Source organism: Aspergillus steynii (assembly GCF_002849105.1).
Source record: "Aspergillus steynii IBT 23096 chromosome Unknown P170scaffold_10, whole genome shotgun sequence".
Classification (NCBI taxonomy): domain Eukaryota; kingdom Fungi; phylum Ascomycota; class Eurotiomycetes; order Eurotiales; family Aspergillaceae; genus Aspergillus; species Aspergillus steynii.
Window position 1 is genome coordinate 1,096,261 of NW_020194407.1, and position 26,433 is coordinate 1,122,693.

Consider the following 26,433-nt stretch of genomic DNA (forward strand, 5'->3'; position numbering starts at 1 on the left):
ATCAAGTTCCCAGGTGCTCGCTCGCTCATCTGGCATAGGAATCGATTTGCGCGCTGAAACAATGGTATCGAGGCAAACTTGGCTGTCAATGACTCGATACTACGACAGGCACGGATGGTAATAACTACGCCGTGTGGTAATAATAATGTCATTGTTGATTGTGCTTGCTGGAAGTAAAGGTACTTCGGAGACTGCAGGTGCTGACTAGTTACCGAGTACTACGCAGTACTAGGTGGTAGTCCTGCGTTACTAGTTATCTGCCTCGCCTCGTGTTAGTTCTTTTTCTACTCCCTGCTTCCCTTGTCGTCCCTGACTCGGTCGATGTTTGTCTTTCTTTGCTTTTTCCTCGCAGCGCTCTAACTAAGTAAGCCGTCGTACCCACGCTGTCAGCACAATGGCGTTAAGAAAAAAAAAAGAAGAAATAAATTACAAATAGACAAAACTCAACTAGCGAAGATACCCCGGCCTCGCCCTATTTCTGGCATCGATACCTCTTTCCATACCCACGGAGAGATTCCGTGGCGACTCCGTAGTCCGCACGCAAAGGCCCCGGAGAGAGAGGGGAATCATGAACCCTAAAAGGGACCTGAAACAAGCCACACCGGGTAGAGTCAGGTCCAGCCAGGGCTGGAAGACCAGGAGTTTTTTTTTTTTTTTTTTTTTTTTACAGGCGGACACCGAAAAGAAATTACGCAAAGAACTTTTTTTGGTTTCCATTTTATTTGTTTATTTGCTCTCCTGCAGGGAGTGTCAGGGTCGTCGTCGTAGTGTAGTACTCCGGAGTAAGTAGTCCTATCCTATCTGGGCTGCATTAACGAGCACCGGGGGTTTATGATCTTTGATTCGTTGTCGTTATGGGATGCCGTTTCTGCCCTTCTTGTCTTGCATCTACCTTACTGACGGGGAGTCGGACATAGTAGATCCCGTCCTGATCAATACCTAGTTAAAACCTCTGCTGACTCAAATATCATCAACCGGTCGAGATCTTCAGGGTCCCGAAAAGAAGGTTTGGAACGGGAAGGGAACTGAACCTTGTACATACATGGATACCATACGGGCGTACAGTAAACCCAGACAGAAAACCTAGCAGGAAAAGATTCCATGCGTACCTCGTATCGCACACCTTGCTGGGACCTAGACCGAGGCACCAGTACAGTTGTTGTGGGTTCGTCAGGAACAAGTTCACCAGGGCTCCATCCGTACCTGACTTTCGGGGTGCTGGGCTGCTGGCCAATTCACCGAAATGGGGTTATTCCGAGCGTTAGAAGTATTCCCGGTATATTTCGTCTCCCTACGAGGTAAGCGGGCATTATTCTCTGGTCGGCCAGGCTTTAGGGTTGCCGTCGGTTCCAAACTTTCGCAAAACTTCCGGGCCCCTCTCTCGCTCAGGCTCGGGTGAAAGTGAAAGATACTGGTAGGTACCGGAGGATCGTGTATCATACGCGGCGGATACCGGTAAATCCGAGCGATTCTCTCGGTTCGTCTATCTGGGAATAGAGTGGTCTTTTTAGGTAATCCCGGACCCTAACTAAGAAACTTAGTAGGAGGTGACTAACTCAGTCAGTCAGTAAAGTTATCCAATTCCGAGGAGATTTTCCAGTGGTTCGAGTTTAGCGACGGGTTATTGTTTGGCGTGCTGGTTAGGTGGTAAGGCTTGTTGGGTGAAGTGGACTGCCAGTCCACCTGGTTTGATTACTCGGTGGTGTTCGGATGACTGGTGCCTACGGAATGCAGATATGGATACTGAGTTACTACGTCGGAGTAACACTGCCCTCTTTGCTTCGTGCTGTCGCTGTGTGCCTTGATGATAGTCATGCAGAATGTGGATCGGCGATGAGCTGATGTTGATAACACTAACCGTCATATCCGGGCTGGGATCTCATTGGATGGCGGATTCGATATGCATGGCTATGACGCTTTACAGTAGGATCATCCGTCGCATCGTTTGCAATTGCCGTTGGTGCGTGGGAGGGATGAGCATACGTGGACCTGATTAGAAATCTTAAAAAGGTAAAAAAAAAAATAAAAAAAATAAAAAAAATTAAATAAATAAATAAAATAAGATAAAATCAATACTGTCATCATGATGTCTTCTATCCGGGATCAGATAGCAATCCACGCCGAGCAAAACAAAACAAAGCACTTCGACAAACGCTAAGCTACGTAAGCAAGAGACGTCACTCAGTGGGGTCCGAGAGATGACAAGCCACGCGTAGACAGCAGGAGAAAAAGAAGCATCGAAGCTTGCAGGTGCCGGGTGGCAGGTGCAGAGTCCTCCGTGGAAGCTAAGATGCGTTGACCGGAGATTTGAAAGGGGTGGAAAAGGTGTCGACAGCAGGGAAGTTTAGACGCCGGACCCGGGTTTAGCAAGCCACGATACGCCATCGGGGGTTTTCTACGCGTATCTAGGCTCGCCGTTAGTGTCAAGCTAAGCGTTGTCGGCGCTGTGGCTGGTCATACGACCATACGTAAGCCAGCTGCCAGCGAGCCACAAGCATCGATACTACGGAGTAAGGTAGAGTGAGGATATGGTGGACGCTAGGAATCGGTGGGTTTGGTGGGCCTCTAGCATAAGGCAGACACATTCTTCCCCGGGTCTTCCCTTAATTTTCTGGTTTCCTTTTTCTTCTCCAGAGATTGCGGCGTCGCTAAATTGATAACTTTATTCATGAGAATCCATTCCCTGCACCCTTCGCCGTTCCCAAGTGCCTCCAACTTACGTAGATGCATACGAATGCCCCCGTTCGGGGTGGGGCCGGACGCCTGCAATTGCTTAGGGTTACCCGGTTGACTGGCCGGAATTGGCTGACGGACTGCCATCGCGCACTTTAAACTCGTGGTCCATACGCCTTTGTGCTTCCTTCCCACTCCTTGTCTGCTCGCCCGTCGCGAACAGGGTCTTGGCATTCGTCTCCATGATTCATTAGCTCGTGGGCTTTGTTCCTGGGTGGATAATGCCGCGCCCCTCTCTGGCCCTGTCGCCGTGTCCATTGGCTGATCTGCCCGGCATTCCCGCGCCGATGAGCGAGCCCTAATCCTGACCGGAGTCTCATAGTACGGCTGGTATGCAGGCATTATGGATGCTGCTGAGTTTCATCCGGTTCTGTTTTATTTTATTTATTTTTTTTCTCTGTACTAAAGACGAATGCTTGCGTGGCGATGTCCTATCTACACCATTGCGTATGCTCTCAGGCGTCTCCGAAGACCAATCACTTAGTCCCTAAACGGAATGCGGCACCGGATTTATTATGTCAGAAGGCCTGCGCTGTGCATGCCCTAATCCATTAGTCCTCGCACACGATAAACACCAAGGCCTTAGTGTAGCAGGCTAGGCTGGGACACTCGCGGGACTGGACTACTGGCTCGTACTACTCCGCTCCCCGGACGGAGTCGAGGAGAGGGAAATTGGACACGCCGGAGAGAGGGGAACTTTGTCCTGGCGCTAGAGGGGAAGTAGCTCGAGCAACTGCATCAGCATTGCGTGGACACGAGCACCGGTTGCTTGAGCTGGATGGAGTCGTGACAAGGGCCGGCGCGTTTCTGGCCCCTAGCAGGACAACGCTTTCCCTGAATCTTGGAAGGTGTAAACGAACTACTGCGTACCAAAGATTCAATGCAATCTGTTTTCGTGGAAAAAGAGTTGGACTCCGTAGAAGGACCCCTAGGGGATTCGGTCGTGGTCGTTATGAACCTGCAGGGACTGTAGCCACTCCTTCCATCACTACCCACCCTGACCCTGTAGTTGATTGCCCGTCGTTCTAGCTTAAGCTGCCCTGAGATGAACGGTCACATAGTGGAGTTGGTTGGTGAGCACTGAATTTGATATTAGTTGATTTGACTAACCACGATAATTTGGCGCCATTCAATTTGTGCAAGGGAAGCAGACGCCGTTTCTGTTGCTCGACACCGAGACTCTGATGGCAACGATGCCCAAGTCTGGCCGCTAAGCAGAACCAATGAGAGCCGCTCACAACGGGTTTCCCTGCAGTTGGCCGACGTCGACTCCCCATCATGGATGCTCTTTTGCAACGCCCTCTCGGTCTTCACTGACCATACAGTCAAAGAACAGACATGCTCACTTTCCCAAATGACACCAGACTCCTCTGTACAGGCAAAGATCAATTTAGCACCCGCTCCAGCTCCCCCTTCTCCGCCATCTCCCGAAGCACCCTCTCCGCCGTCCTCGTCGCCTCCATGCCCGCCGGCGCACCGCAGTACACGGTCGAATGCATAATCGCCTCGCGGATCTCCACCTCGCTCAGGCCATTGTTGATGGCACCGCGAATGTGCATCGCCAGCTCTGGCGTGCGATTCAGAGCCATCAACAGCCCGATATTCATTAGACTGCGCTGCTTGCGGCTCAGGCCCGGTCGGTTCCAGACATTGCCCCAGGCCCACTCCGTGACCATCTCCTGCATGGGGGCGGCGAATGCGCTCGAGTTGCTCTCCAGGGCACGGTCGACGTGCTCGTCGCCCATCACGGCACGGCGGGTTCGCAGACCTTTCTGGAAGAGCGTGCTCTGGGATTTGGGTGGTCGGCCTGCTTTCCGGGGAAGCTCGGCGGGCGCAGCTCCAGGATGAAGGTCGGGCTCTAGATGGTGTCGGATCATCAGCGATGGGCATGGGATAGGAAAAGGTAAGATGCTACGAGGTAGCACGACGGATGATTCTTGCAAGGATAGGATCTTATCGAATTGCAGCGATGGCCCAAAACTGCTCGAATTAGGGATGTTGGATGGCCCAAATACACATTCTTGGCATTCCGCGGTATTGGTTGGACAAGGGCCAGCAGCTTCAAACGGATGGGTACGTTCTCTCTCTCTCTTTATTCTTTCTTTCCTTCGCAGGAGGAATTCAAGGAAATATATCTATACTACCATTTCTGACTTGTTCGGGGCTTTTAGGTTGCGGCGGTGAGCCCTCTGCGTCGGGACTCGTCGGCACCGGCGGTCTCCAGTTGTCATGCGTCTCAGCTGGGCAGGAGTGCAGGGGTTCATATGTTTGAATCCGCACGAGGCCGGTCTTCCGGCTCATATACATGCGAACCTTATACGGGCAGTCGGAGCCGCTGCGACACGCGGTGAAGTACTTCTCTGAATTGGCCTTCTCGACTCGAAAGGAGGTGTTCAGGTCGAGGGTATGCCGGACCAGCGCATCGCGGGCCTCTTTCATTGACGGGAACTGCATCCCGACTTGCCAGGTATCGTCTGCTGCGGTGGTCATTGTGATGGCGGAGCGGACGAAGACGACCAGAGCGATCGAGAAAGAAACAAAATGAAGGCCACAGACAGGTCGAAGACAGTCCCGGAGAAAGCCGAATTCTACCTCAGATATGAACAGCCTGGACGACGCAGTCACCAGCATTAATTGCCTCTAGCCGAAATGTCTTTGCCGAGCTGGCTTGATTGGCCCTGCGTTCCCGTCCATTCGGTCCGTACCGCCATGAAGACTCGCTTCGACGTCATCTCTCCTGCCGGAAACGCTCTGCATAAACACTACTTCCTCCTCTGGTTGACTTGGGTACGCTTCGGAGGCTCGTATAGGAGTCATGGCTGGTCATCTGGTATTTCTCAGTCCAGGTTTCACATCCACACTACCGCCCAAGATCTACGTAGTACGACCATGTCCTCCGTTTGTCTCTGCTATTTAAAGACCCGTAGATAGTGCATTCGTATGAGAGTCTAATAATGGATCATCTATAGCTTCAGGGCTCCATCATTCCAGTATCTTAGCCATCTTAACCATCTTGACACGCCCATCGACGCACCATGTCATGCTTCTTACCCGATCGGGCTAGCGCGTTACAACCTGCCGGGTCTCCGTTTCGCCTGGAGTGACTGACTATAGTTACGATGCAGCAACTCTGACCTTCCACCTTCCATCGAGACGGGCACACTTTCCTTGCCGTTTCCCGCGATGCATCTCGCCGATTCCATCTCCTCGGGATCCCCCTGAGATCCGATCTCCGCGGTGGCCAGGAACATCCCACACTCGGGGCACCAACGCGCCCGTGGTCGCGACCGTGGCTTGCGATGCCCTAGCCTAGGTGCTCAGGAAGGGCTGGGCTGAACTATAGCTAGCTACCACATTGTTACCTGCCTCGTTGCGATGCACTGCAGCACACCATGAAGCATTCCTTCGCGCCATCGATGATTTCATGGTCCCCGGTGGCGAGAGTATGTGAGTTCTCGCGACGCAGAGATCCCTCGCCCCGCCCTACATGGTTTTGACATCTCGGGAATGCAGTGCCGTCCATTCCTTTCTAGGGGCGTCGCTCCCTTTCTCATTTCCTTCATGGGGGCTTTTCTCTCGCGACAGGCATCACTGGATGAAATTTGCGAATGAGGATACGGTCGCTGTTGGACGTGTCCCTTCAATGCGTGGTTGATCCTGCGGTCGGGGGTCAGCGTCTTCGTGAATCGGGTCGCGTAGGCTGGCTGGTACATGGGTTGCTCCCATACGTTGGCTGGCCGGCTGGTTGGCCACTGGGCTGACTCTGGTATGCAGAATGCATAGGCCGTTGCATTCGAGCCAAGAGAGGGTGCAGATGGTGCCGAGACGTCTGGTATCTGCCCGCGCGATACCCCAGCCGACTTCCATTCCAGGCTGCGGCAGAATCGCTCGACAAGGAGACAAGGAGGCTATTCGAGGGTATATTAAGGGCCTTCAGGCTCTGCTATCATGCTGATCATCATTCAAACAATTCCTTAACTTTATTGATACCTTAACCTTGCTCGAGCGGTTATAAGTTCATACTTCTCTCCCATCTCTCCAATCTATACAACAGAAGATTGATAGATCTTTGATCATCGTCGAGAATTATCCGAGCCCTTATCACAATGGTTTCATTCACGGGAACATCTTCATTTCTTTGCTTCCTCATGACCTGTCTGGTCTTGTCGTCTCTCAGCTACTCGCATCCCCTTCCTCACCCAGGGTCGATCCAGCCACGATCTCCCAGTCCTGTATGTTACCCTTAACTCTCCAAGCACCATCACCCATACAGACAACTTACTAACCACCCTCCTCCACAGGCAAACTACCCCGGCAGCGACGACATCGTTAGCGACGTTCTATCCTCGCTCGGCTTCACCCACCTCGCCAAACTCAACCACTGGAAGAGCTGGCAAGACGCGAATGTCATCGACGACAGCAACTCCACGACGCCCACCTCAACCGAGCACGGAAACCAGAACACCAACACCAAGGACGTGACGAAAGAAGAGCAATCGGACATCCTCAATCCTGCCACGGACCCCTTTGGCTTCGTGAGCGGTATCTTTGATTTCCTGTCGCATCGGTTCTCGGAGGCCAAGAACAGCAGGGATGAGCATACGCTGAATTAGGATGTTTTCTGGTCGTTCTCTTTTCCCTGCGTTTTGTTTTACTTGATTTGATTCTACTTGATTCCCTCATTGGTTTATGATTGATTGTTCCTTGCCTCCTTCCTCTCCTGTCCCTTTCCTTCCCCAGCGATACCGACCCTGTCCTTCCTTGAAAGAGTCTTCCAGCGGCGTTGATGAATTAATGACCCAAAAACGGTGCGAGAATAGTAATTTAGCTAAGATAATCCAGTCCAATATCATCCTTGGTCCAAATCCCTCAAGCGCTGATCACTGCCGCCCGCACACAAAAAACCGGACGTAAGCATTCTAAACCCCGACAAGCTTTTTGCGGGCCCAGGTAAATTATCCCCGACGCAAAGACGAGCTTATTTCCGGTCATGGATGTTGGGCTCGGAGGAGAGCAGAATGCCGATGAAGAAAGTGCCAGTACCCCTATGGTCCATGGACTAAGAAAGGGTGCTGTCGGAAGAGTCGGCGGAATTGAAATGGCATGGGATGCGGGGAGGGTAAAAGTCACTTCGGCGGTTCTGGGTATTTATTCAACTTCCTTCTCTCGGGGTTGTGGAGTGCAATTTCTTTTTTTCTCTCACATTTGTGTCTGCGTCTTGTGTTTCTAGTCGCGAAGAGAAGATATCTCTAGAATACAACTGCTTAGACTTGAATGAGAATGCCTTCCCTCGTTGGACGAGATGTCGGCCATACAGGCTATGGGATGATGAGTATGCTCCCCTTCTCTCTTTTTTGCCCCTCAGTTTCTGTCTTTCAGGTCGATAGGACCTCAATTGTGTCCTGTCTATCGATCTACTCATCTCTAAATCGATCTATTAACATTCCCACCAACAGGAATGACCTGGACCGCCCAACCACCCCCACCAACGACCTACTTCGCAACCCTGAATAAGACCCTCGAACTCGGCGCCAACTTCTGGAACGGCGGCGAGCTCTACGGCACGCCCGAGTACAACTCCCTGCACCTCCTCAACAAGTACTTCAGCGCGCACCCGGAGAAGGCCTCGGAGGTGGTTCTCAGCGTCAAGGGCGGCCTGGTGCCGGGACAGCTGCGGCCCGACGGCTCGGAGGCGAATATCCGGCGCAGTGTGGAGGAGTGTTTGCGCGTGCTGGACGGGACGAAGAGCATTGATATCTTTGAGTGTGCGAGACAGGATCCGAATACGAGTGTTGAGCAGACGGTTACGGTGTTGGCGGCGTTGGTGAGGGAGGGGAAGATTGGGGGGATTGGGCTGAGTGAGGTGGATGCGGAGACGGTGAGGAGAGCGTAAGTCTTTTTTCCCCTTCCTCTGTCTCATAATGTTTTATTTGTGGTTTACGGACGATTGGTTATGGGTTGGGTTTGGAAGAGGTTACAGCGGGACAGGATTTAGCTGACTGGGTGCAGGCATAAGGTCCATCCGATTGCGGCAGTCGAAGTCGAGCTGTCCCTGTGGGATACCACCATCCTTCAAAACGACGTGGCCAAGGCCTGCGCGGAGCTCGACATCCCCGTCGTGGCGTACTCGCCGTTGGGCCGGGGGGTGTTGGCCGGCGCCTTTACCAGCCTATTCGAGATCCCCGAGGACGATTTCCGCAGGCACTTGCCCAAGTTCCAGGACAACGCGATGAAGCAGAACATCAAGCTGGTCAACGAGGTCAATGACCTGGCTGCTCGCAAGGGTGTGGCCCCCGTGCAAATCGCATTGGCTTGGGTTCTCAGCTTGAGCGGCCGGCCGGGAATGCCCACCATCATCCCGATTCCGGGCGGCACGACGATTGACAAGGTTACGCAGAATATGCAGGGAGTTCCTCGCCTGTCTGACGCAGAGATGGCCGAAGTCGACACCATTCTGAAGCAGAACGAGGTGGTTGGGGGCCGGTATTGAACATGATACGAGATGTAGGTAGGCAGTTTAGATTATGCGGTATGGATACCGTGGTATGTATAGCACGAATAGAGGTATTTAGATCCTTTGAATATCATTGCATTAATAAGGTAATTTCTGCCTAGGTCCTGTAGTCCATTGTGGTCAGCTTGGTGTTCACGCAAGACGAAAACAATCAAATTGCAGGCAAGTCAATCAAGTCAGATCAAGTGTAGAATAGTCAACATGCAATCTCACAGACTCGGAGGAGTTAGGAGATTGTCAGATTTGCAGAATTCTTGAATAAATCATCATGATGAGAGGACGAGCGAGGGAAGGGAATCATGACAACGTACCGTGAATGTTAGTAGGGGTTATTTAGCTGGATAACGAATCATTCACAAGAAAAGCGATGCGATAAGTCAACCGATTGAAAACATTGTTTCAATTGCAATCGAAAGGTGAGTGTCAAGATAAGAGCAGAGGGGAAAGAAAAGAAAAGAAAAGAAAAAGACTGTGCGCGGTTTTCCGCAATGGCCTCATCACGTGCCCTGCGTATACTCGACCCAGCCTCAACTCCATCGGCGATCCGTCGGGATGCTCGTCGCCCCTTCACCCTTGGCCTGCTGCCTCCCGCTTCGCTTCCTCCTCTCGCTCTGCCACCTCCTTCGATCGCCACCTCTCCCTCCTACCCCCAATGGCCGAATCTCCGGGCTCTCCTCTCTCCTCCATCGCTTCCGACGACATGTCGGACCGCGAGACTGAAAAGCTGCCCTTCTCACCCTCGGCCTCCAACCTACCTCCCTCCAAACGTCGCCGGACCGGCGTCGCGTCCTGGGATCGCAACACCCCCGTCTCCACCACCTTCCAGGATGAGATTCCCCCGCCTTCTCCCTCGTCTACCATCTCGTCCGACTCCTCTGGCGACATCCCCAACTCTCCCGGCACCTGGGCCCTGATCGGCGGCAGCCAGGATGACGACTATACCGGCCAAGGCAACGACCAGGTCACCGTGTGTCGCTGGGATGGATGCGATGTTGGCGATCTGGGAAACATGGATGATCTGGTCCAACACATTCACAACGACCACGTCGGCAGCCGGCAGAAGAAGTACTCCTGCGAATGGTCCGATTGCACTCGAAAGGGACAAACGCACGCCAGCGGCTACGCACTGCGCGCCCACATGAGAAGCCACACCAGAGAGAAACCTTTCTATTGCGCGCTACCAGGTGAGTCAAGCTTGAGCATATTATTTTCTTTGCTACCCCCTTTTTGTGCCCTCGCCTTCTCCTTCGCCGACAAAGGAATACCTCTGTCTCACACATCTGAGTATCCGTGAGATGGCGCAACTAACTTGTCCGATCCGCTTCGCAGAATGTGACCGCAGCTTCACCCGATCAGACGCCCTCGCAAAACACATGAGAACCGTTCATGAGACCGAGGCCCTTCGCCCCTCTGACCCGGTACCCAAGCATCATAACGTCTCCGCATCCACGGCCGGCACCCCTGCCGGAACGCCAGCTAGCAAGCTCCAACGCATCAAGCTGAAGCTTACGCAACCCAAGGAGGACCCAGATCGGTACAGTGAAAGCGCCAACGACGAAACCGCAAACACAGACCTCGACGAGCTCGAGGACCCCGAGTTAACCTTAGACCTGGGATTCGATGAGCACGAGCTCACGCTTCCTCCCTCACAACTGTACCGAGTCCTGCGGCGACAGATCCACTGGGCCGAGAAAGAAGGAGGAAAGCTACGCGCCGAGTGGGAGAAGATCCAACCCAAGCGAAAGCATACTTGGTTGGAGAAAGACGCCATCTTTGACGATGTCATCGACGCTCAGCTCCGACTCTTTACTGCTTTGGTGGGCAGTGATAACGGGCCTGCGCCTGTCGCAACCTCCGCCGTCACGAATGGTGCGGAAAATGCCCAAAAGCCATCCGATCCTGTTGAAAAAGAGGCACTCTCCAATGCAGACGCGGGGCCTGTTCCTTCATGAGGACCTGGTCGCTTGATCGATCTCATCGCCTTTCATCTCTTTCTATCCTCTCATCGCACCCTCTCCATACCACAACTGTTCTTCTGGCCTCGACATTCATCTCCCTTCTCTCTTCAACTTCTTCAACACCTTGTATTTCCCATCCATTTCTTTGGTTCCCCCTTCCATGCCCGTCGCAATTGTATTCAAAACAAGACCAATCCTATACCCACATACCTGACTCTATTTACTCCGAAATATCAAATCTACCTACTCTAATCTCTCTCTGGTCTTGTCTTTCAATTCCATCTTCATTCTCCGGAGCAAGATTTTTTTGTTTTTTCCGGTCTACGAGAAACATTCGTGTTGGTTGATGTTCTGTATTCTATAAAACGGGGTTTCTTCTTTTTTTTTCTTCCTGCTCTTGATTGTTTTATGAAGCGTCCAATCGAAAAATCTAATTCACAATCTTTCTCTGATCACGTTTTACTATCTTTCAATTCCGCTGATGGGATCGAATTCCATTGTCAGGATATTGAGCTGTCTCTCTGAATAACATCGAATGAAAGGAGATAATGCCAAAAGTAATAAACTAATAATGCACAGGGATGTCCAGTCCTTCCATTGGGAAATATTTCAAAAGAATCGAAGAAGAAAAAATGAGGTCTAGAGAGCACATAGGCTCGACAAGTCTCCCAGGACAAATGCCTGAATCCCAAACAATGGAAATCAACCAGGAGCCACACGACCTTTCCAGTAAACCAGTAAGTTACATGAGAAGAAAGCGATGTGGGAAACATCCCGCAGGGCCCAGCGCCAATAAAGGGGGTCCCGTATGGGATGTTTAGTCAAACAGATGAAGAAAAACAGACAAGAAGAGAAGAGAAGAGCGAGGCCCATCGCGCCCAAAATATGGGGGTGACCAAGTCGCTAAAAGAACAAGTCAAAAACATAATGCAAAGTCCAACGCGCCAATGGGGGGGGGACAATGCTTTATAGGAAATAAGAATATGAAAAGACCAAAGTCATGCAGACAATAAAGAAATATTCATAACAAATCCACTCATGCTCAACACTCCTTCATAGATCATACCGGACGCCGTCGCCATGCTTTCCCAATGATGCATATTTACCTCGAAAATCAAAAAAAGACTCCGTAGAAGCAAGCTGAAATCCACAAAACGCTTTTGCTGCACGCTGGACACGCCCGAGTCTAGTTCCCATTAGACGTGGGCTTGGCTGCGACCGGATCCTTTTTAACAGCCCTGAGTTTTTGATACATTTCTTGAAGTTTGGTTCCTCCTGCGTCTTTATTGGGCCAATAGTTGACAGAAACATAGTGCCTATTTTAATAGTCAGTGAGTGTCCCAAAAGAGCGAGGGACAAGAACAAAACATACCATAGACGAGTATCAAGGGACGAAATGGAGCTGTCGCCTTTCAAGTTGCGGTCGATAAAGTCACCGATTTTTTGAAGCAGGCGCCGTAATTCAAGGGCCCGCTCGGTTTTATTGGCGAAATTCTCCTTGGTGACCCCGGAAACACGTCTCAAGTCATCACGGATCGGTTTGAAGAACAAGCGTGCAACGTCTTCCTTCGCGGTCGAGTGCCCGTTTTCGCTGTTTTTGCGGCGGCGAACGTCTTCACTCGAGACATCCGAAGTCCTATGGCGGGGACGATCACTATCATGTACCGACCTGGGTCGTGAATCGTGACTTGGTGTGTGATGGCGCTCGGAACTATCGCGGATTCCACGTGTATTGGAACGGTGTCTGGACCGATCAAATTCACGATGGCCTTTGCGCGAGATGGAGGGCGCTGGCGACGCCGATACACTGACGCTTGCATTGTTCCTAGACGCTTTCCGATTGTTTCGATGATGGTTTTCGACAGCCCGCTTGACATTGGCATTCGATCCATTGGTGACTTTGTCTCTCAAGACAGACAAAAGGTAATCCGCACGACGAACAAGATGCACGGCTCCAGGAGACTTGGTCGACTTATCTTCGGCGTTCATACGTTCTGTCTTTCGTTCAACGCGATGCTCTTCAAGGAAAAACTTGTCCCCAAGGGCAAGGTCCGGGTCGTCCCGAATTTGCGTCCATGCGCCATAGCCGTGTCGTGCAATGCCAATGCAGAGCATGCCGTCTTCCCGTGCACCCCATGAACAGGTGTAATCAGCCGCCTTGGTGGCTTCTGGTACACGGAAGTTTTTAGGGTCAGGCACCGAGGCCACGGTCTCCTTGAGGATGCGCATCTCATTGGGACGTTCGACGATAGTGTAGGCATTCAAACGCTTGACACCATTGTGATCGAAGAGAACGGCCTTCTTCTCCTTCTTCGTTGGCATCTTGCCCGCGTTCTCAAGAGCCTCCATCCGCTCGACATCCTCTCGTACAAGATTAGCCGCCTTCTCCGTGATCTCCCGAAGAGCGGACAAAACGGTTTCTTTGTCACGGTCAAGCAAACGTGCTTCGCGGATAATGTCATCCTCCCGGTTTGCAATATCGCAGTAGCGCAAGTACGCCTTGAGAAGGTTACGGTACTCTTTCTCGATGAGAGGCCGTTTCGGGTCAGACTGGGGGGCTGAATCAGAGTCGTCTCCAATACCCTCCATGCTAACCTGGGCTCTTGCCCGTCTCTTAGCCTTCCGCTCTTCACGAGTGTCTCGTTCTTCTGGGGGAACAATGCGTTTTCGCGGTCGATTTTGTTCAATGACTTCCGCAAGATAGCGCTCATCCGCCTTCTTCTTTTCGTCGGCTTTGATTTCCTCTAGCTGATCTTTCGGGATAATGTCATCCCACGTGAGATCATCAACCTTGATGTCAACATAATCAAAGGCTTTGAGGAACTCTTCACCTCCGTCTGCTTGAATCTCCTCAGCTTGTTCAGTTTGGTGCAACTCGGCATTTGCAAGTACCGAGTCAATGTCAAGCTGCTCGAGCTTCTCTTGGTTGCCCGTTTGCTCAAACATTCTTTGTCCACGACGCTTGAGGATGCGAGAGATATCATCCGTCGAATTGGGTTCACCCATAGAACGAGCCATCTTATTCTGGATTTCAGTGGCTTCCTTATCCGTGACGCCACGCTGGATGGTGATGAACTCAAGAAGTAGCTTGTTCCGCGCACGCTCAATCACTTCCTCTTCCACGGTATCCTTGGAGACCAAGCGATACACGCTGACGGGCCTGGTTTGACCAATACGGTGTGCTCGAGCCATAGCCTGAAGATCGGCTTGAGGATTCCAATCCGAGTCGAACAATACCACAGTATCAGCGGTCATGAGGTTGATTCCAAGACCACCAGCCCGAGTGGAGAGAATGAAGGCAAAGTCGCTGCTTCCAGGAGCATTGTAGTGTTCAATAGCGAGACGACGAGACGATGCGGCGATTGTTCCATCGAGACGTTGGTAAGTATAGCCCCGGTAGTCCATGTATTCACCAAGTAAATCGAGCATTTTAACCATTTGACTGAAGATCAGAACACGGTGTCCATCTCGCTTGAGCTTCGCAAGAAGCTGATCAAGAAGCATCATCTTACCGCTACTCGTGATCATGGCTCTCAATAAATCCTCACGTCGGGTGCTACCTTCCAAGATTCTTGCCTCAGCATTGGGGAACATGAACGGATGGTTACTTGCTTTCTTTAGTTCCATCATGATGTTCAACAAGGATTGCTTTTGCCCCTTTGCGCCCTCGTTCAAAGCGGCATAATTCTTGGTCAAGATGTTCTTGTAGTATTCCAGTTGTATATCCGAAAGTTCCACTCGAATGATCTTCTCAGTCTTAGGAGGCAGGTCTGATTCCACCTTAGACTTCGTGCGGCGCAACATGAAAGGCTGAATGGCCTTTGTCAATTCCGCAAGCTTTTCGGAAGCTGCATCGGCGTTCAGGTCCATGTCCACGTCGATATCTACAAGGCCAGGGTTCAAGAAGTCCAGCAAAGCAGAGAGTTCGGCAAGGTTGTTCTGAATGGGGGTTCCGGTAATAAGAAGGCGAGAGGGGGCCCTGAATTCTAGCAATTTCTGGTACAACTGAGATTCCCGGTTCTTGAGACGGTGGGCTTCGTCGACAGCCATGAACTGCCACTTGAATTGGCTCAGAAAGGCGGAGTCCTGCAGTACATATTCATAGGTCGTGAGGAGAACATTGAACTTGGGCCGCTTGGGGTTGTCGTCAACCATGAGTTCATGCTCTCGAAGGACGGTGCGGGCAGCCTCGTTGCCATTGTAGACAACATAGTTCAGGTCGGGGGTCCAGTTGTCAAATGTCTCCGCCCATGAGGGCATAGTCGACAAGGGGACAACAACGACGAAGGGTCCTTGCTGACGTCGAACATGGCGAAGCCAATTGATGAACGCAACGGTCTGCACGGTTTTACCCAGACCCATCTCGTCGGCAAGGACGACGTTGCGGTTCTTCACCCAGTTGAAGGCCATAAAGTTGACACCCTTTACCTGAAACTCTTTCAACTCCCCGTTCTGCAAGAAACTAGGCGTGCCCTTGATGGTCTCAAAGGCCTTTCGTGTGGCAGGGTTTGATTCTGTCTTGTCCGAGACGGGGGGGCGGGAGGAGCGATCTAGAAAACGGTCTATTTCGCGTTGAGCGATCTTACTGACAAGGTCTTCGGCCTCCCATGTACAAGAATCGTACAATAGGCGCTTCCACTTCACGAAGTACTCGGTTTCTTCGTCCCCGTCTCGCATACCGATCACTCTCTCAACTTGTTTGTAGTCCTCAATAGCGTCTACGTCTCTTTCTCGATCAAGATTCCATTTTTCTCTGTCCTCCGGGGGGACGCCTTCTTCCTGGTTCAGCCGAATGTCTTCATAAACGGATCTGCGAATGTAGTTGTCGAGCCGGCGAACGCTGCGGCAATTCGCGAGAGATTCGGTGGTTTCCCACGTAGCATGATAGTGGGACTTGTCTTGCCACTTGATGTAGTATTCAAAATCATGCCGCCCGAGGTTGGGTTCAGTAAAATCGACACCTTCCTTGAGGCGGTGATTGAGAACGACATCAATGGCCGGGCGGTCATCCTCCGCCGTGTTGACCCAGTAATTCTGGGTGAGCTCCTCGGGGTCATCCTCAAACATAGAGTCATCATCATCCTCGTTGTAGTTAGAGACCTTAGAAGCATTTCTGGTCGAAAAGCGAACCTCGGCGTGGGAAGGTTGATTCGCAGATGCTTGGAGGAGTCGCCGACGCTTCGCTTTGCTTGTGCGAGCGCGGCTTCCCCCATACTCATCGCTATCTGATTCTTCCGAGTAGGGTGACTGGGTAGCGGAACGCGAGGGACGCTTCGACGACGGTTGCGAGACCACAGGGCGCCGGCGTTTGGAGCGAGGTGCCACTGCATCGGACTCGGAGTCAGAAGGCGACTCAGCCAATTGACGCGTCGTGCGAGCGCGTCCGCTTCGTCGTAACCCGTACAGATCGGGGTTCTGCCTCATATAGTCCGATTCGTTAACCGACGGTGACTTCCGTTTCGTGCCACGATTGGCTTCGGGGGATGAAGCTTCAGCGCTAGATTGGTCGCTGGCATTCATGCTGTTCTCCATGGGGAAATCATCCTCATCGCCCTCAGCATCAAAAAAACCGGTATGGTATGACTCGTCCGGAGCATCTGCTTCGGCGGAGGAGTCGCGAGCGACATGGTGCTCAGGTGAAGCGGCGGATTCGCTCTCGCTGTCACTGGAGGCAAGCTGGTCCTTGACGCTCGCGGGTTCGGAGGTAGGAGAGGCCGAATAGCCATTGGTAAAGGCCATTGTCGTCATCGAAGGTTCGGAGGAGGATGGGATCACCACGCCAGTCGCTATTGGAGAGGTAGGACATCAGCATTGAAGCTCAGCACAAGCTCCGGGGGGGGAGCAAGGCATAGTCAAGGGTAAATGCGTGTTACGCGACCCGGAATCCGCCCAATACAAGCTTGATCGTCCGGGTCAAAAGGGTAGGAGATAAGGCATGATGAATGAGGATGATCTCGATGGATGGTTTGATGAAACGCGACGGAATGAGTCGGTGGGCAGATGGCAGCTGCACGAGGGGAACCAAGCCCAAAGACAGAGTCAAGGAGAGGAAATTATCCAGACCTTGACCTTAAGAGACTCAGGAAACCCCCCAGGTACGATCTGGAGAGGAATCCTTGTATTCTTCGGTGGGTCGAGGCCGTGGAGAAGTACCCCAGGCGACAAAACCGGAACACGTTGGGCAAAAACTAGAAAAGCAAAATAAAAAACTCACAGTCCATAGCTTGGTGACCCCGAAAGAGGTGAAATTGAGGGAAATAATGGTGGTCAAGGCAAGAGGAAAGGTGGGGGGAGGGGTGGGATGAAAGGGTGTGGAGGAACAGAGAGGCGATGGAAGGAATATGATGAGAGAGTAGGAAGAGAGTTGCACGTCGGCTGGAGGAGAGCGAGTCCCGGGACGCATTGGCTGGCTGCCTGAGCCTTCAGGCGGCCACAAGCCACCATGCTCTGTGGGGTTTAGCGCCCTAACAAGCGAGCCTCCAATAGGTCGAGCGGGTCGCCCGCTCACGTGGTCCGCGGCGCCGGCGCAACTTTTGTTCCGAGCAGATTCTGGCGGCTGTGCGGCCGGCCAATCAGCGCGCCGAGAAATAATGCAGCGCCGGGCGGCTGCCTCAGGCACTGCCCACAATGCCCGACATAGTTTTCCATCGCTCCAGAGCCCCTCTTTCAAGCATCGTTTCTCCCTGCTCGCGACCTGGTGGCTCTCTGTTTACGCGGATATCGGGCATCTCCTGCTTCTGGCTAGTCCCCCGACTGCAGTGCCATCTTTTGTGTCCGGTAGAGCTCCCTCCTCGGTCCATCTGGCAACTTTTTACTGATTTGCCCCCTCCAGATCTCGATATTCCGGTTTCCCTCTGCGGGTCGATTCCCAGTCTGAATAGCCATCATGTCTGACAAGCTTACTCGGTAGGTCTTTGTTGCCACCTGTCAGTCCTTTTGCAATCCAACGCCGAGTACTAATTAGTCTTTTTCTCTCAATAGTATTGCCATTGTCAACAGCGACAAAGTGAGTATATACTACCCCGCTGCCTGCCATCAGGAGCGCAATACATTTGCTCACACAGATCCTTTCTGCTTCCTATAGTGCAAACCGAAGGTATGAGACTCTCCGCCTGGTCCCCCGGCTCTTCCGTCCATAATACTCACGTCTCCAGAAATGTCGCCAAGAATGTAAAAAGTCTTGCCCCGTCGTCCGTACGGGTAAGCTGTGTATCGAAGTTTCTCCGGAATCCAAGATCGCCTTCATCTCCGAACGTCTGTGTATCGGTTGCGGTATCTGTCCCAAGAAATGTCCTTTCGGCGCGATCCACATCATCAACTTGCCGACCAACCTGGAAACCCAGGTCACCCACCGTTATTCCGCCAACAGCTTCAAGCTTCACCGTCTCCCGATGCCTCGTCCCGGTCAGGTTCTCGGTCTGGTTGGAACAAACGGTATCGGAAAAAGTACTGCGTTGAAGATTCTCAGTGGCAAATTGAAGCCCAACCTTGGACGCTTCGACAACCCCCCGGACTGGGAGGAAATCTTGAAGTACTTCCGTGGTTCCGAACTGCAGAGTATGTTTTCCCAGGCAGTTACATGCAGCGCACAATGCAATTGATTCTAACTTGCGCAGACTACTTCACCAAGGTCCTGGAAGATGACCTGAAGGCTGTCGTGAAGCCTCAGTATGTCGACCAGATCCCGAGGGCAGTGAAGGGTCCTGTCAAGAACGTTGGCGAGCTTATCAAAGCCCGCTCCCAATTGGACAACATGGAGCACATCCTCGAGAGCCTCGGTATGTTCTTTCATCTAAAAGACCAGATTATATCACATATGCTAATCTTTCTGCAGAGCTGAAGCAAGTCCGGGACCGTGATATCGACCATCTTTCCGGAGGAGAACTTCAGCGTTTCGCGATCGGTTTGGTTTGTGTTCAGAAGGCTGATGTGTAAGGATTATGCTCGTCCATGAGTCCCCGATACAGAGACTAACGGCGATGCAGTTACATGTTCGATGAGCCGTCTTCCTACCTCGATGTCAAGCAGCGTCTGGCCGCCGCCCGTGCCATCCGAGAGCTTCTGCGACCCGACGACTACGTCATCGTTGTTGAGCACGATTTGTCCGTCCTTGACTATCTCTCCGATTTCGTCTGTGTGCTTTACGGAAAGCCCGCTCTTTATGGTGTTGTTACGCTGCCTGCTTCTGTTCGTGAAGGTATCAACATCTTCCTGGATGGTCACATTCCCACGGAGAACCTTCGATTCCGTGATGAGTCTCTCACTTTCCGTCTTAGCGAAGCTGGCGATGATTTCATGGCCGACAAGGGCCGTGCTTTCGCCTATCCTAGCATGGAGAAGACTATGGGTAACTTCCACCTGAAGATTGACTCCGGTCGATTCACGGACTCTGAGATCGTGGTCATGATGGGAGAGAACGGAACCGGAAAGACCACCTTCTGTAAGATGCTTGCTGGTGCCGAGAAGCCCGACAACGGCATGTCGGTCCCTCGCATGAACATCAGCATGAAGCCCCAGAAGATCACTCCCAAGTTCCAGGGTACTGTTCGCCAATTGTTCTTCAAGCGTATCAAGGCTGCTTTCCTGTCGCCGCAGTTCCAGACCGATGTTTACAAGCCCCTCCGCATTGACGACTTCATTGACCAGGAGGTTCAGAACTTGTCTGGTGGTGAATTGCAGCGTGTTGCCATTGTCTTGGCCCTTGGTATCCCTGCCGACATCTACCTTATCGACGAGCCTAGTGCCTACCTTGACTCCGAACAACGTATCATTGCCGCGAGAGTCATCAAACGTTTCATCATGCACTCCAAGAAGACCGCCTTCATCGTCGAGCACGATTTCATCATGGCTACCTATCTCGCCGACCGAGTGATTGTCTTCGACGGCCAGCCGTCCGTTGATGCCCACGCCAACGCTCCCGAATCCCTGGTGACGGGTTGCAACAGTTTCCTGAGGAACTTGGATGTCACCTTCCGTCGGGATCCCAACAGTTACCGCCCTCGTATCAACAAGTACGAGAGTCAAATGGACCAGGAACAGAAGTTGAGCGGCAACTATGTAAGTACCCCAAATACCACGGTTCACTCGCCGTGCCCACCTTGGCTAGGCGGTAGTCGGATCATGCTAACGTTTGTCATCAACAGTTCTTCCTGGAAGAGGAGAGTTGAAAAGGTTGTTCCTGGAAAGCATGACCGCGATCGTCACAGGCGCGATGATCGCGACTCCCACCGCCGGCGATATAAACGTCGCGGGGAATGGAGAAACCTTCAATTGATGGCGTTTTTCGGCGTTATGAAGGCTTCGGCTCAACATAGGCGACGGGGTCGCTGTGGTGTGCGCCTCACCGATGATATGGATGGTGCTACAGAGGAAGAAGGTGACGATGACGACGATCTTGGCTAGAGGCAGTGGTTTTTTAAACCCCTTGTTCCAGTCCACGCTTTACTGCGTCCGGATCTCGTCGCCGCCTCTTGTGTGCACCCCCTGCTCCTTTGTCGGTTCAAGATAATTCGCCTCCAGGGTTTTTATAAAGATGCTGGGGGCATAGGACCCCGATCCATGAGGGCTTTGCTTGGGTTACGGTTTCTGGTTGGCGTGATCATGCCGGAGTTGTGTCTGTCAAAAGTTTGAATGATTCTATGATATAGATGGTCTCATCGACCTGCATGTTTGAAGGATTCAGTATAAGATGACTGGAATAGGTTAGCTAGGTTTTTTTTTCACTGTCCATAGATACTTGTGTGTGTATGCACGGTCTTGCTAGTTGATCTCACTTGAATTTGAGTTTTGTCTTCATTCACAATTGATATCCTGGTTGGTTAAATGAGCGTATATGTCTAGATCTTATTTTCATGGTGACTCGATGGATCTGCTGCAGATTCTATGTCACTCGGGCATAACCCAATACTAAATATATATTCAACGAGAGAACAGGCAAGGGGAGTATGATTCGTTTTTCATATATAGATTTGTTTCTTTCGATTGTGGTTTGTAAAGGCTCCCTTGAGAACAAGTCCACTAGGGGAAATATATACCAGAGCAGTGAAAACGCTCAGTTCATGCTCATTTCGACCCAGTCTTGGGAAATCGAGCGTATATATTTCTAGTATATCGTTATTGGTTTGATTTAATAGGTTGGTATTTACTTTGCGTTTTATCTATAGTGGTCTCATATAGCTCGAATACTTTCACTGATGTATTTATTCCTGTTTGTGCATAGTTGAAGTTGATCGTAGATACCCTCACGCGTACAGTAATTGCTATTAGTTGACATGCTCTAATCCTCCTCGATCTCTCCCTCCTCGCTACCAGAGTGTACTGCCTTCTCTTCTTTCTTCGCGTCTTCGGCAATAGTAGCCGGGGTACGTTCGCGACGCTCCCGATCTCTTCTGGCGCCTCGACTGCGCTCGCGCTCACGACTGTCGCGGCGATACCGCTTAGCAGAGCGACTGGCGACGCTCTCTGCATCGCTGTCCCGTCTGCGCCGGCGGTCGTTGCTGACGGTGCTTCGGGTGTCGGCGCCGTAGTCGAGCTCGTCGCGATTGCCACGCGGATCACCCCGGGCGCGATACATCCGCTCGCGCTCATCTTCTCGCTCTCGGCGGTCACGTCCATAGTGGCTGAGAGAGCGGGAGCTTCTTTCCCGCTCCCAATCCCGATCGCGCTCACGCTCACGGTAACGGTCCCTGTCGCGATCTCTCTCGCGGTCGCGCTCTTCCCGTCTCTCTCGGACTGGAGACAAGCCACTTGCCTTCCGGTAGGATCTTTCCCGGTCTGCCTGAGCCTTGCGGCGATCCGCTTCGTAAGCATCTGGCTCGGGGGTGCGGCTGTGCCGACTGGAAGCCCCTCGTCGTTCGCCTCTGTAGGATGCCCCGCTACGGTAATCCCGGTCGCTGCGGTCGTAGTCACGACGGCTTCCACGATCTTTGTCGCGCGATTCCCGGTCCCGGTCGGCGTCTTCCTCCTTCTCTTTCAGACGGCGGATAACCTTATCAAAAGCGGATTGACGGGCCTCATCAGACTCAATGGTCTTGTATTCCTCGAACTTTTCCACACGAGGTCGTACTTGGTCCCAAGTATCGGTGGCCCGGATCGGGGGTTCTAAACGTTTAATCCGAGAGCGCAAAGCATCGACCGCGCGTCGCTGGTGACGATCTGCCGCATGCTTTTCTTCCTCGGTTCTTCGGATTGCTTTGTCCTGAATGCGCTGGAATAGGAGCTCGAGAATTTCGGGGTCCATGTTAGCTGTTCGGCGATCATCAGAGACAACGGAGTTGAACTCTTCAAAAGTGGTCTTCGCCGTGACCTCGAATCGTTTATCCTGGAGACAACTGTCAGAGACCTGAATACGGGATGGTTTTGGGTATTACTTACGTCAAGAACATCCAAGACATCATTTCGAGGTCCTCGCAGCGTTCGCTCTTCCTCCTCGACTACGTCCCAGAAGAGATCTAGGGGCGAAGAGCCAGAGTTACCTAGAATGCCCTGGTAACGGGGGTCCTCGCGAATGACCGGGTAGAGATTGCTCCACTTGCTACCGGCTTTGATTTTACCCTGAGACCGTTGCTCCTTCAACAGGTCGACAAACTGTTCACGAGCATGGCGTTCTTTTCTGGCCTTGGCGGCCTTTTGTTGCTGGCGCGCATCGTTAAAAGCTCGCTCAAGAGATTTGATGTGATTCTCAAACGCAGTCAAAATGTCAGATTTGCTCAAGGATTTGAATCTATCGTCACCTTGGACCTTGTCATTAGATTGAATGATGGCCTGCGCCTCTGACCAGCGCGTATAAGGTTCCAGGTCCAACGAGTTCAATATATTGACGAGCTCATCCATGGCGGCTTTGCGGTTGGCAGATTCCTGCTCGTGGTGCTCTTTTTTCAGCTCAAGAACATACTCCTCGAAGAGCTGGCGCCTCTCGCTTTCATCGCTCGTAGACCGGAAGATGGTCTCGCCCTCGATGATCGGGCGAATGGTCTTCCAGCGACTGTAGTGTTTAATCTCTGGGTGGCGCTTCAACATAGTATTGAAATCTGCTCTCAGCTTAGCGAATCTTTCTTTCGCTCGGTCCTTCTCCTGCATGCGAACCTCGACCGCATATTTCTCAAAAGCTGATTTGCGGTCTCTGGGATCTTTCAGAGCCCGGTACTGAGGATCCTTGATCACTGTACGCATGGTTTGCTCCCAGGTCGAATCGGCTTGCACATTGTGGCGTTTGAGCATCTTCATGAACGCGCTCTCAGCCTCCTCAAGCGAGCCATATTCGGGCTCCGTTTGCGCGGCCCCCGGTATAGATGCAGCAACGAATCCGTTCATATCGTTTGAACCGTAGCCACCACGTCGATCACCGTAACCTCGGTCGAAGTCGTCGCGCTCCCGCTGCTGAGGGTACGAGGGAAATGAATTGCCGCCACCTGCGACAAACGTCGGGGCCCTATAAGAGATAGAGAGAGTTAATACACGATCAAAAGTCGCAAGACGCAGAATCAAAGGCCCAACTTACGCTGCTGGTGGGGCTTGGGCGGGTTGTGCCTGTGCCAAAGCAGTCTTGTAAACATCGGGCATCTCCCAAGTGCTTTGCTTGGACTCCGTATTGTACCAGTATTTTCGTCCACCTTCGGCGGTATATTCCTTCCATGGCTGATTTGATAGAGCTCGCTGCATGAAAAGAGAGAAATACGGTTAGCAAAGGGTATGAAAGACCAAAACGAAAGGGAAAAGACAGCACGAACCTCGACGGGCGTCATCAAATCCAAGGGCTTTTGCCATTGCGTGGCCTTGGTTTGAACATTGTAGTAGTAAGGTCTTCCATCCGCATTGCGAGCCTCCTGCCAAAGAGAAGGCGTCGCCGGGAGCCCATTCACTGGATTCATTATGGGAGTGTCGGTACACTCGTGCGCGTCGATGCTCTCGTCGATGATGGCTTGGGCTGAAGCTCCGATGGGAAAATGTCGCGGCAGGAAGCTTTGCGCCGCGCTAAGGCTGTTTGCCATGTTTGCATCTGCCCCCCGAACACCGCAGCACCTCCGTCGGTCTCTCCTTCACGACGATCTTAGTGCAAGTACTCGATATCCCTGAGAACGGTTTGTTCATTTATTGAGTGCCCTTTTCCTGCCAATCACGGGCGGGGAAGCATGCGACTGTTGTCTCCAACATGCCCAGCTTCGATGTGCCGGGGGAATTCCTAAGGCATGCCGTTCTAGACACATTTGTCCCGCAGGCTCCAGGAACAGACCTGGAGGCGGCGCTGACCTCCGCCTTAGAGGGAGGTGCCGACGACTTGTCTTCGGTCCTCTCCTTGATCCCCCAACGATCACTGCTATTTTTCGGTAGATGAAAGCTCCATGTCCAAATCGAACTCTATCTCTTACTCATGTATAGTGTGCTACAGATGAATTCTGCACCGTTCGCGTGGTCCTGCGGCTGTCCAATTGTTCGCAAGCCAGTTTAAAGCACCATCTCCAGAACCTCGAAGTCAAAATTGATGCATTTGCAATTGACCCGGCGGAGACTGTTGGCGAAAATCCCACACCCACCCGGGACTTGATCTTTTCAGGGGTCGTCAATACAGAGGAGGAACCGTTGGTTGTGGTAAACGAGTTCGAGGGGGAATCGGGCTCTGGCAACCATGTATACGTGATTTGGAGCGTTGAGACTTTTCTCAGTAAGTCACTCGATGGGCCTATTTACTGTCGTTCTTGCTGACCATCGCAGAGCGCCCCCGTATCCGTATTCAACACCCGTCGTTCCTCTTCATTGCATCGGCAAGCCTCAACCCATCGGACGCTCGACAGGGCGAGTCCCGCGAGGACGACTATCTACCTTCTTTAGTCCCTGCATCGACGAATATCTTACAACCGTTGGCTACCGATAAAGCATTTCCGCAAAAGGACCCTTTTCTTCCAGCTTCCAGACTGCTACGGGTCGTACCTGCGAAATATAGCGAAGACCCTATATACAACGTCGAACAAGCGTCAGGCCATCCTATTCGGGTGGTTCCCGCGGCCAGCGCGCGCATACGATACTCCCGTCTGAATTCATTTTGTGGACGGCCTACCACCATTGCCAGCCTTGATTTCGAAGTGACTCCGTTCCTCAACTGTGACGTTGTGTTCGAGAAGGCGGACCTTCGCATCTCAGATGGAACGATAGAAACCCTTTCAGACCAGCAAGGGCTCGTTCCGCCAGTAATATGCCGTCCCCGTGACGACATCACTTTGATATACAAATTGACGCCGGAATATGGGCCGGATCCGAACCCGTCGACCACTGTTATGATTAGCGTTTTGGATATTTCATTGGAGGCAACAGTGAGGCTGTCAGAGGACTGCAATCCCCGGATATTGATGCAGTGGCGGACAAATGTTGATTTTTCCATGGCCCTCAACCCGACATTCGGAGGCCCGAGCCAGGCGTTGCAGCGAAACAACCGACCCGCGAGCCTTCCCATGACACCAAATCAATCCAACTCCGTAATTGGTGCACCCGCGAACAGGAGCTCACTCAGGGACCGAGCGTACTCTGCTACAGGTCTAGGAGTGACAATCTCGTTCTCTGGACCCTCTAGTGTGGAAGTGGGTAAACCGTTCTCTTGGAACGTCTTCATCGTTAATCGATCGACACATCCTCGGAAATTTGCCATGGTCGGTATCCCGCGGAGAAAGCGAGCTGATCCACGGGGGCATGTTGCGCGACCGTCCTCTTCGTCGCTCTCCAGCCGCAAGGAGGACCAGGTAGCCGAGGCAGTGACGGATGATAATATCGTCCACGCAATGCAGAAGAGCGTGGCCGGACAGGAGGTTGAGCTCGTGTGCTTGAGCACCGATGTTCGAGTTGGGTAAGTAACACTACATGTTTCATACGAAGGCGATGTCCCTAACTTTGCATATCATAGGCCTCTTCTTCCCGGCACCTGTTTCGCGACCGAGCTGAAGCTCCTTCCTTTGGCAGTTGGCTCCCTTCGGATGGAATCCGTGCGGCTGGTGGAAGTCAACACGAACGAGACGACCGATATCAAGGATCTGCCCGATATCCAAGCGTTTTCCTTGGATCGAAGGGCGGTACCATCTACCGCATAATCAATGCCGACGGATGGTGTCATTGGCTGCGGCGAATGACACGATCGCGTTCAAGAACTGACGGATGGAATGAGCATGTAACGCATTCGAATACATAGTCCATGAGAATAGATCAGCGTAATCAGACTGTACAGGACTGACGAGAGGCGTGTAG

At 52.2% G+C, this 26,433-nt stretch overlaps 9 protein-coding genes across 9 annotated transcripts; 5 read left to right on the forward strand and 4 right to left on the reverse strand.

Annotated features, from left to right (window-relative positions):
• Nucleotides 1–3,813: 3,813 nt before the first annotated feature.
• Nucleotides 3,814–4,920, reverse strand: P170DRAFT_441317 (putative 4-carboxymuconolactone decarboxylase; the record flags this gene model as incomplete). The annotated part of the gene is made up of 1 exon (XM_024850286.1): nt 3,814–4,920. A coding segment is annotated over exon 1 (487 nt), but the record flags the coding sequence as incomplete, so codon positions are not given.
• On the reverse strand, nt 4,695–5,478 carry P170DRAFT_63814 (uncharacterized protein). The gene has a single exon (XM_024855311.1). The coding sequence runs from the start codon at nt 5,362–5,364 to the stop codon at nt 4,855–4,857; it is 510 nt and encodes a 169-aa protein (XP_024699174.1). The 5' UTR covers nt 5,365–5,478; the 3' UTR covers nt 4,695–4,854.
• Nucleotides 5,479–6,881: 1,403 nt separating this feature from the next.
• P170DRAFT_480822 (uncharacterized protein) lies at nt 6,882–7,346 on the forward strand (the record flags this gene model as incomplete). Its single annotated transcript, XM_024853814.1, has 2 exons — nt 6,882–6,965; nt 7,035–7,346. 2 exons carry the CDS (start codon nt 6,882–6,884, stop codon nt 7,344–7,346), a joined length of 396 nt encoding a protein of 131 aa, XP_024699175.1.
• Nucleotides 7,347–7,900: 554 nt separating this feature from the next.
• Nucleotides 7,901–9,293, forward strand: P170DRAFT_418276 (aldo/keto reductase family protein). Its single transcript, XM_024847210.1, has 3 exons — nt 7,901–8,065; nt 8,190–8,622; nt 8,743–9,293. The coding sequence occupies exons 1-3, from the start codon at nt 8,008–8,010 to the stop codon at nt 9,221–9,223; spliced, it is 972 nt and encodes a 323-aa protein (XP_024699176.1). The 5' UTR covers nt 7,901–8,007; the 3' UTR covers nt 9,224–9,293.
• A 606-nt stretch (nt 9,294–9,899) lies between these two features.
• Nucleotides 9,900–11,199, forward strand: P170DRAFT_480824 (C2H2-type zinc finger protein; the record flags this gene model as incomplete). Its single annotated transcript, XM_024853815.1, has 2 exons — nt 9,900–10,431; nt 10,577–11,199. 2 exons carry the CDS (start codon nt 9,900–9,902, stop codon nt 11,197–11,199), a joined length of 1,155 nt encoding a protein of 384 aa, XP_024699177.1.
• A 1,192-nt stretch (nt 11,200–12,391) lies between these two features.
• Nucleotides 12,392–16,944, reverse strand: P170DRAFT_430883 (chromatin-remodeling ATPase CHD1; the record flags this gene model as incomplete). Its single annotated transcript, XM_024847990.1, has 2 exons — nt 12,392–12,521; nt 12,578–16,944. 2 exons carry the CDS (start codon nt 16,942–16,944, stop codon nt 12,392–12,394), a joined length of 4,497 nt encoding a protein of 1,498 aa, XP_024699178.1.
• A 1,504-nt stretch (nt 16,945–18,448) lies between these two features.
• Nucleotides 18,449–20,462, forward strand: P170DRAFT_63883 (ABC transporter family protein). The gene is made up of 5 exons (XM_024855312.1): nt 18,449–18,762; nt 18,822–18,983; nt 19,040–19,136; nt 19,191–20,262; nt 20,349–20,462. Exons 1-5 carry the CDS (start codon nt 18,597–18,599, stop codon nt 20,370–20,372), a joined length of 1,521 nt encoding a protein of 506 aa, XP_024699179.1. The 5' UTR covers nt 18,449–18,596; the 3' UTR covers nt 20,373–20,462.
• Nucleotides 20,463–21,402: 940 nt separating this feature from the next.
• Nucleotides 21,403–24,117, reverse strand: P170DRAFT_393921 (snoRNA-splicing protein PRP40). The gene is made up of 4 exons (XM_024846036.1): nt 23,934–24,117; nt 23,705–23,859; nt 22,579–23,635; nt 21,403–22,525 (listed from the first exon to the last, which is right to left on the reverse strand). The coding sequence occupies exons 1-4, from the start codon at nt 24,072–24,074 to the stop codon at nt 21,482–21,484; spliced, it is 2,397 nt and encodes a 798-aa protein (XP_024699180.1). The 5' UTR covers nt 24,075–24,117; the 3' UTR covers nt 21,403–21,481.
• Nucleotides 24,118–24,355: 238 nt separating this feature from the next.
• P170DRAFT_368702 (TRAPP trafficking subunit Trs65 domain-containing protein) lies at nt 24,356–26,279 on the forward strand (the record flags this gene model as incomplete). The annotated part of the gene is made up of 4 exons (XM_024844875.1): nt 24,356–24,530; nt 24,593–24,865; nt 24,916–26,038; nt 26,096–26,279. 4 exons carry the CDS (start codon nt 24,356–24,358, stop codon nt 26,277–26,279), a joined length of 1,755 nt encoding a protein of 584 aa, XP_024699181.1.
• Between the last annotated feature and the right edge of the window lie 154 nt (nt 26,280–26,433).

What these genes read in the sequence shown, in the direction of transcription:
- P170DRAFT_63814 (XM_024855311.1), bottom strand. Translation starts at nt 5,364, where the DNA reads ATGCTGGTGACTGCGTCGTCCAGGCTGTTCATATCTGAGGTAGAATTC.
- P170DRAFT_418276 (XM_024847210.1), top strand. Translation starts at nt 8,008, where the DNA reads ATGAGAATGCCTTCCCTCGTTGGACGAGATGTCGGCCATACAGGCTAT. An exon ending in TACAGGCTATGGGATGATGA is followed by an intron (nt 8,066 to 8,189) that starts GTATGCTCCCCT and finishes TCCCACCAACAG; the next exon opens with GAATGACCTGGACCGCCCAA. An exon ending in GCGGAGACGGTGAGGAGAGC is followed by an intron (nt 8,623 to 8,742) that starts GTAAGTCTTTTT and finishes GACTGGGTGCAG; the next exon opens with GCATAAGGTCCATCCGATTG.
- P170DRAFT_63883 (XM_024855312.1), top strand. Translation starts at nt 18,597, where the DNA reads ATGCCTCGTCCCGGTCAGGTTCTCGGTCTGGTTGGAACAAACGGTATC. An exon ending in GCACATCCTCGAGAGCCTCG is followed by an intron (nt 18,984 to 19,039) that starts GTATGTTCTTTC and finishes ATCTTTCTGCAG; the next exon opens with AGCTGAAGCAAGTCCGGGAC. An exon ending in AGAAGTTGAGCGGCAACTAT is followed by an intron (nt 20,263 to 20,348) that starts GTAAGTACCCCA and finishes TGTCATCAACAG; the next exon opens with TTCTTCCTGGAAGAGGAGAG.
- P170DRAFT_393921 (XM_024846036.1), bottom strand. Translation starts at nt 24,074, where the DNA reads ATGAATCCAGTGAATGGGCTCCCGGCGACGCCTTCTCTTTGGCAGGAG. An exon ending in ATTTGATGACGCCCGTCGAG is followed by an intron (nt 23,860 to 23,933) that starts GTTCGTGCTGTC and finishes CTTTTCATGCAG; the next exon opens with CGAGCTCTATCAAATCAGCC. An exon ending in ATGTCTTGGATGTTCTTGAC is followed by an intron (nt 22,526 to 22,578) that starts GTAAGTAATACC and finishes AGTTGTCTCCAG; the next exon opens with GATAAACGATTCGAGGTCAC.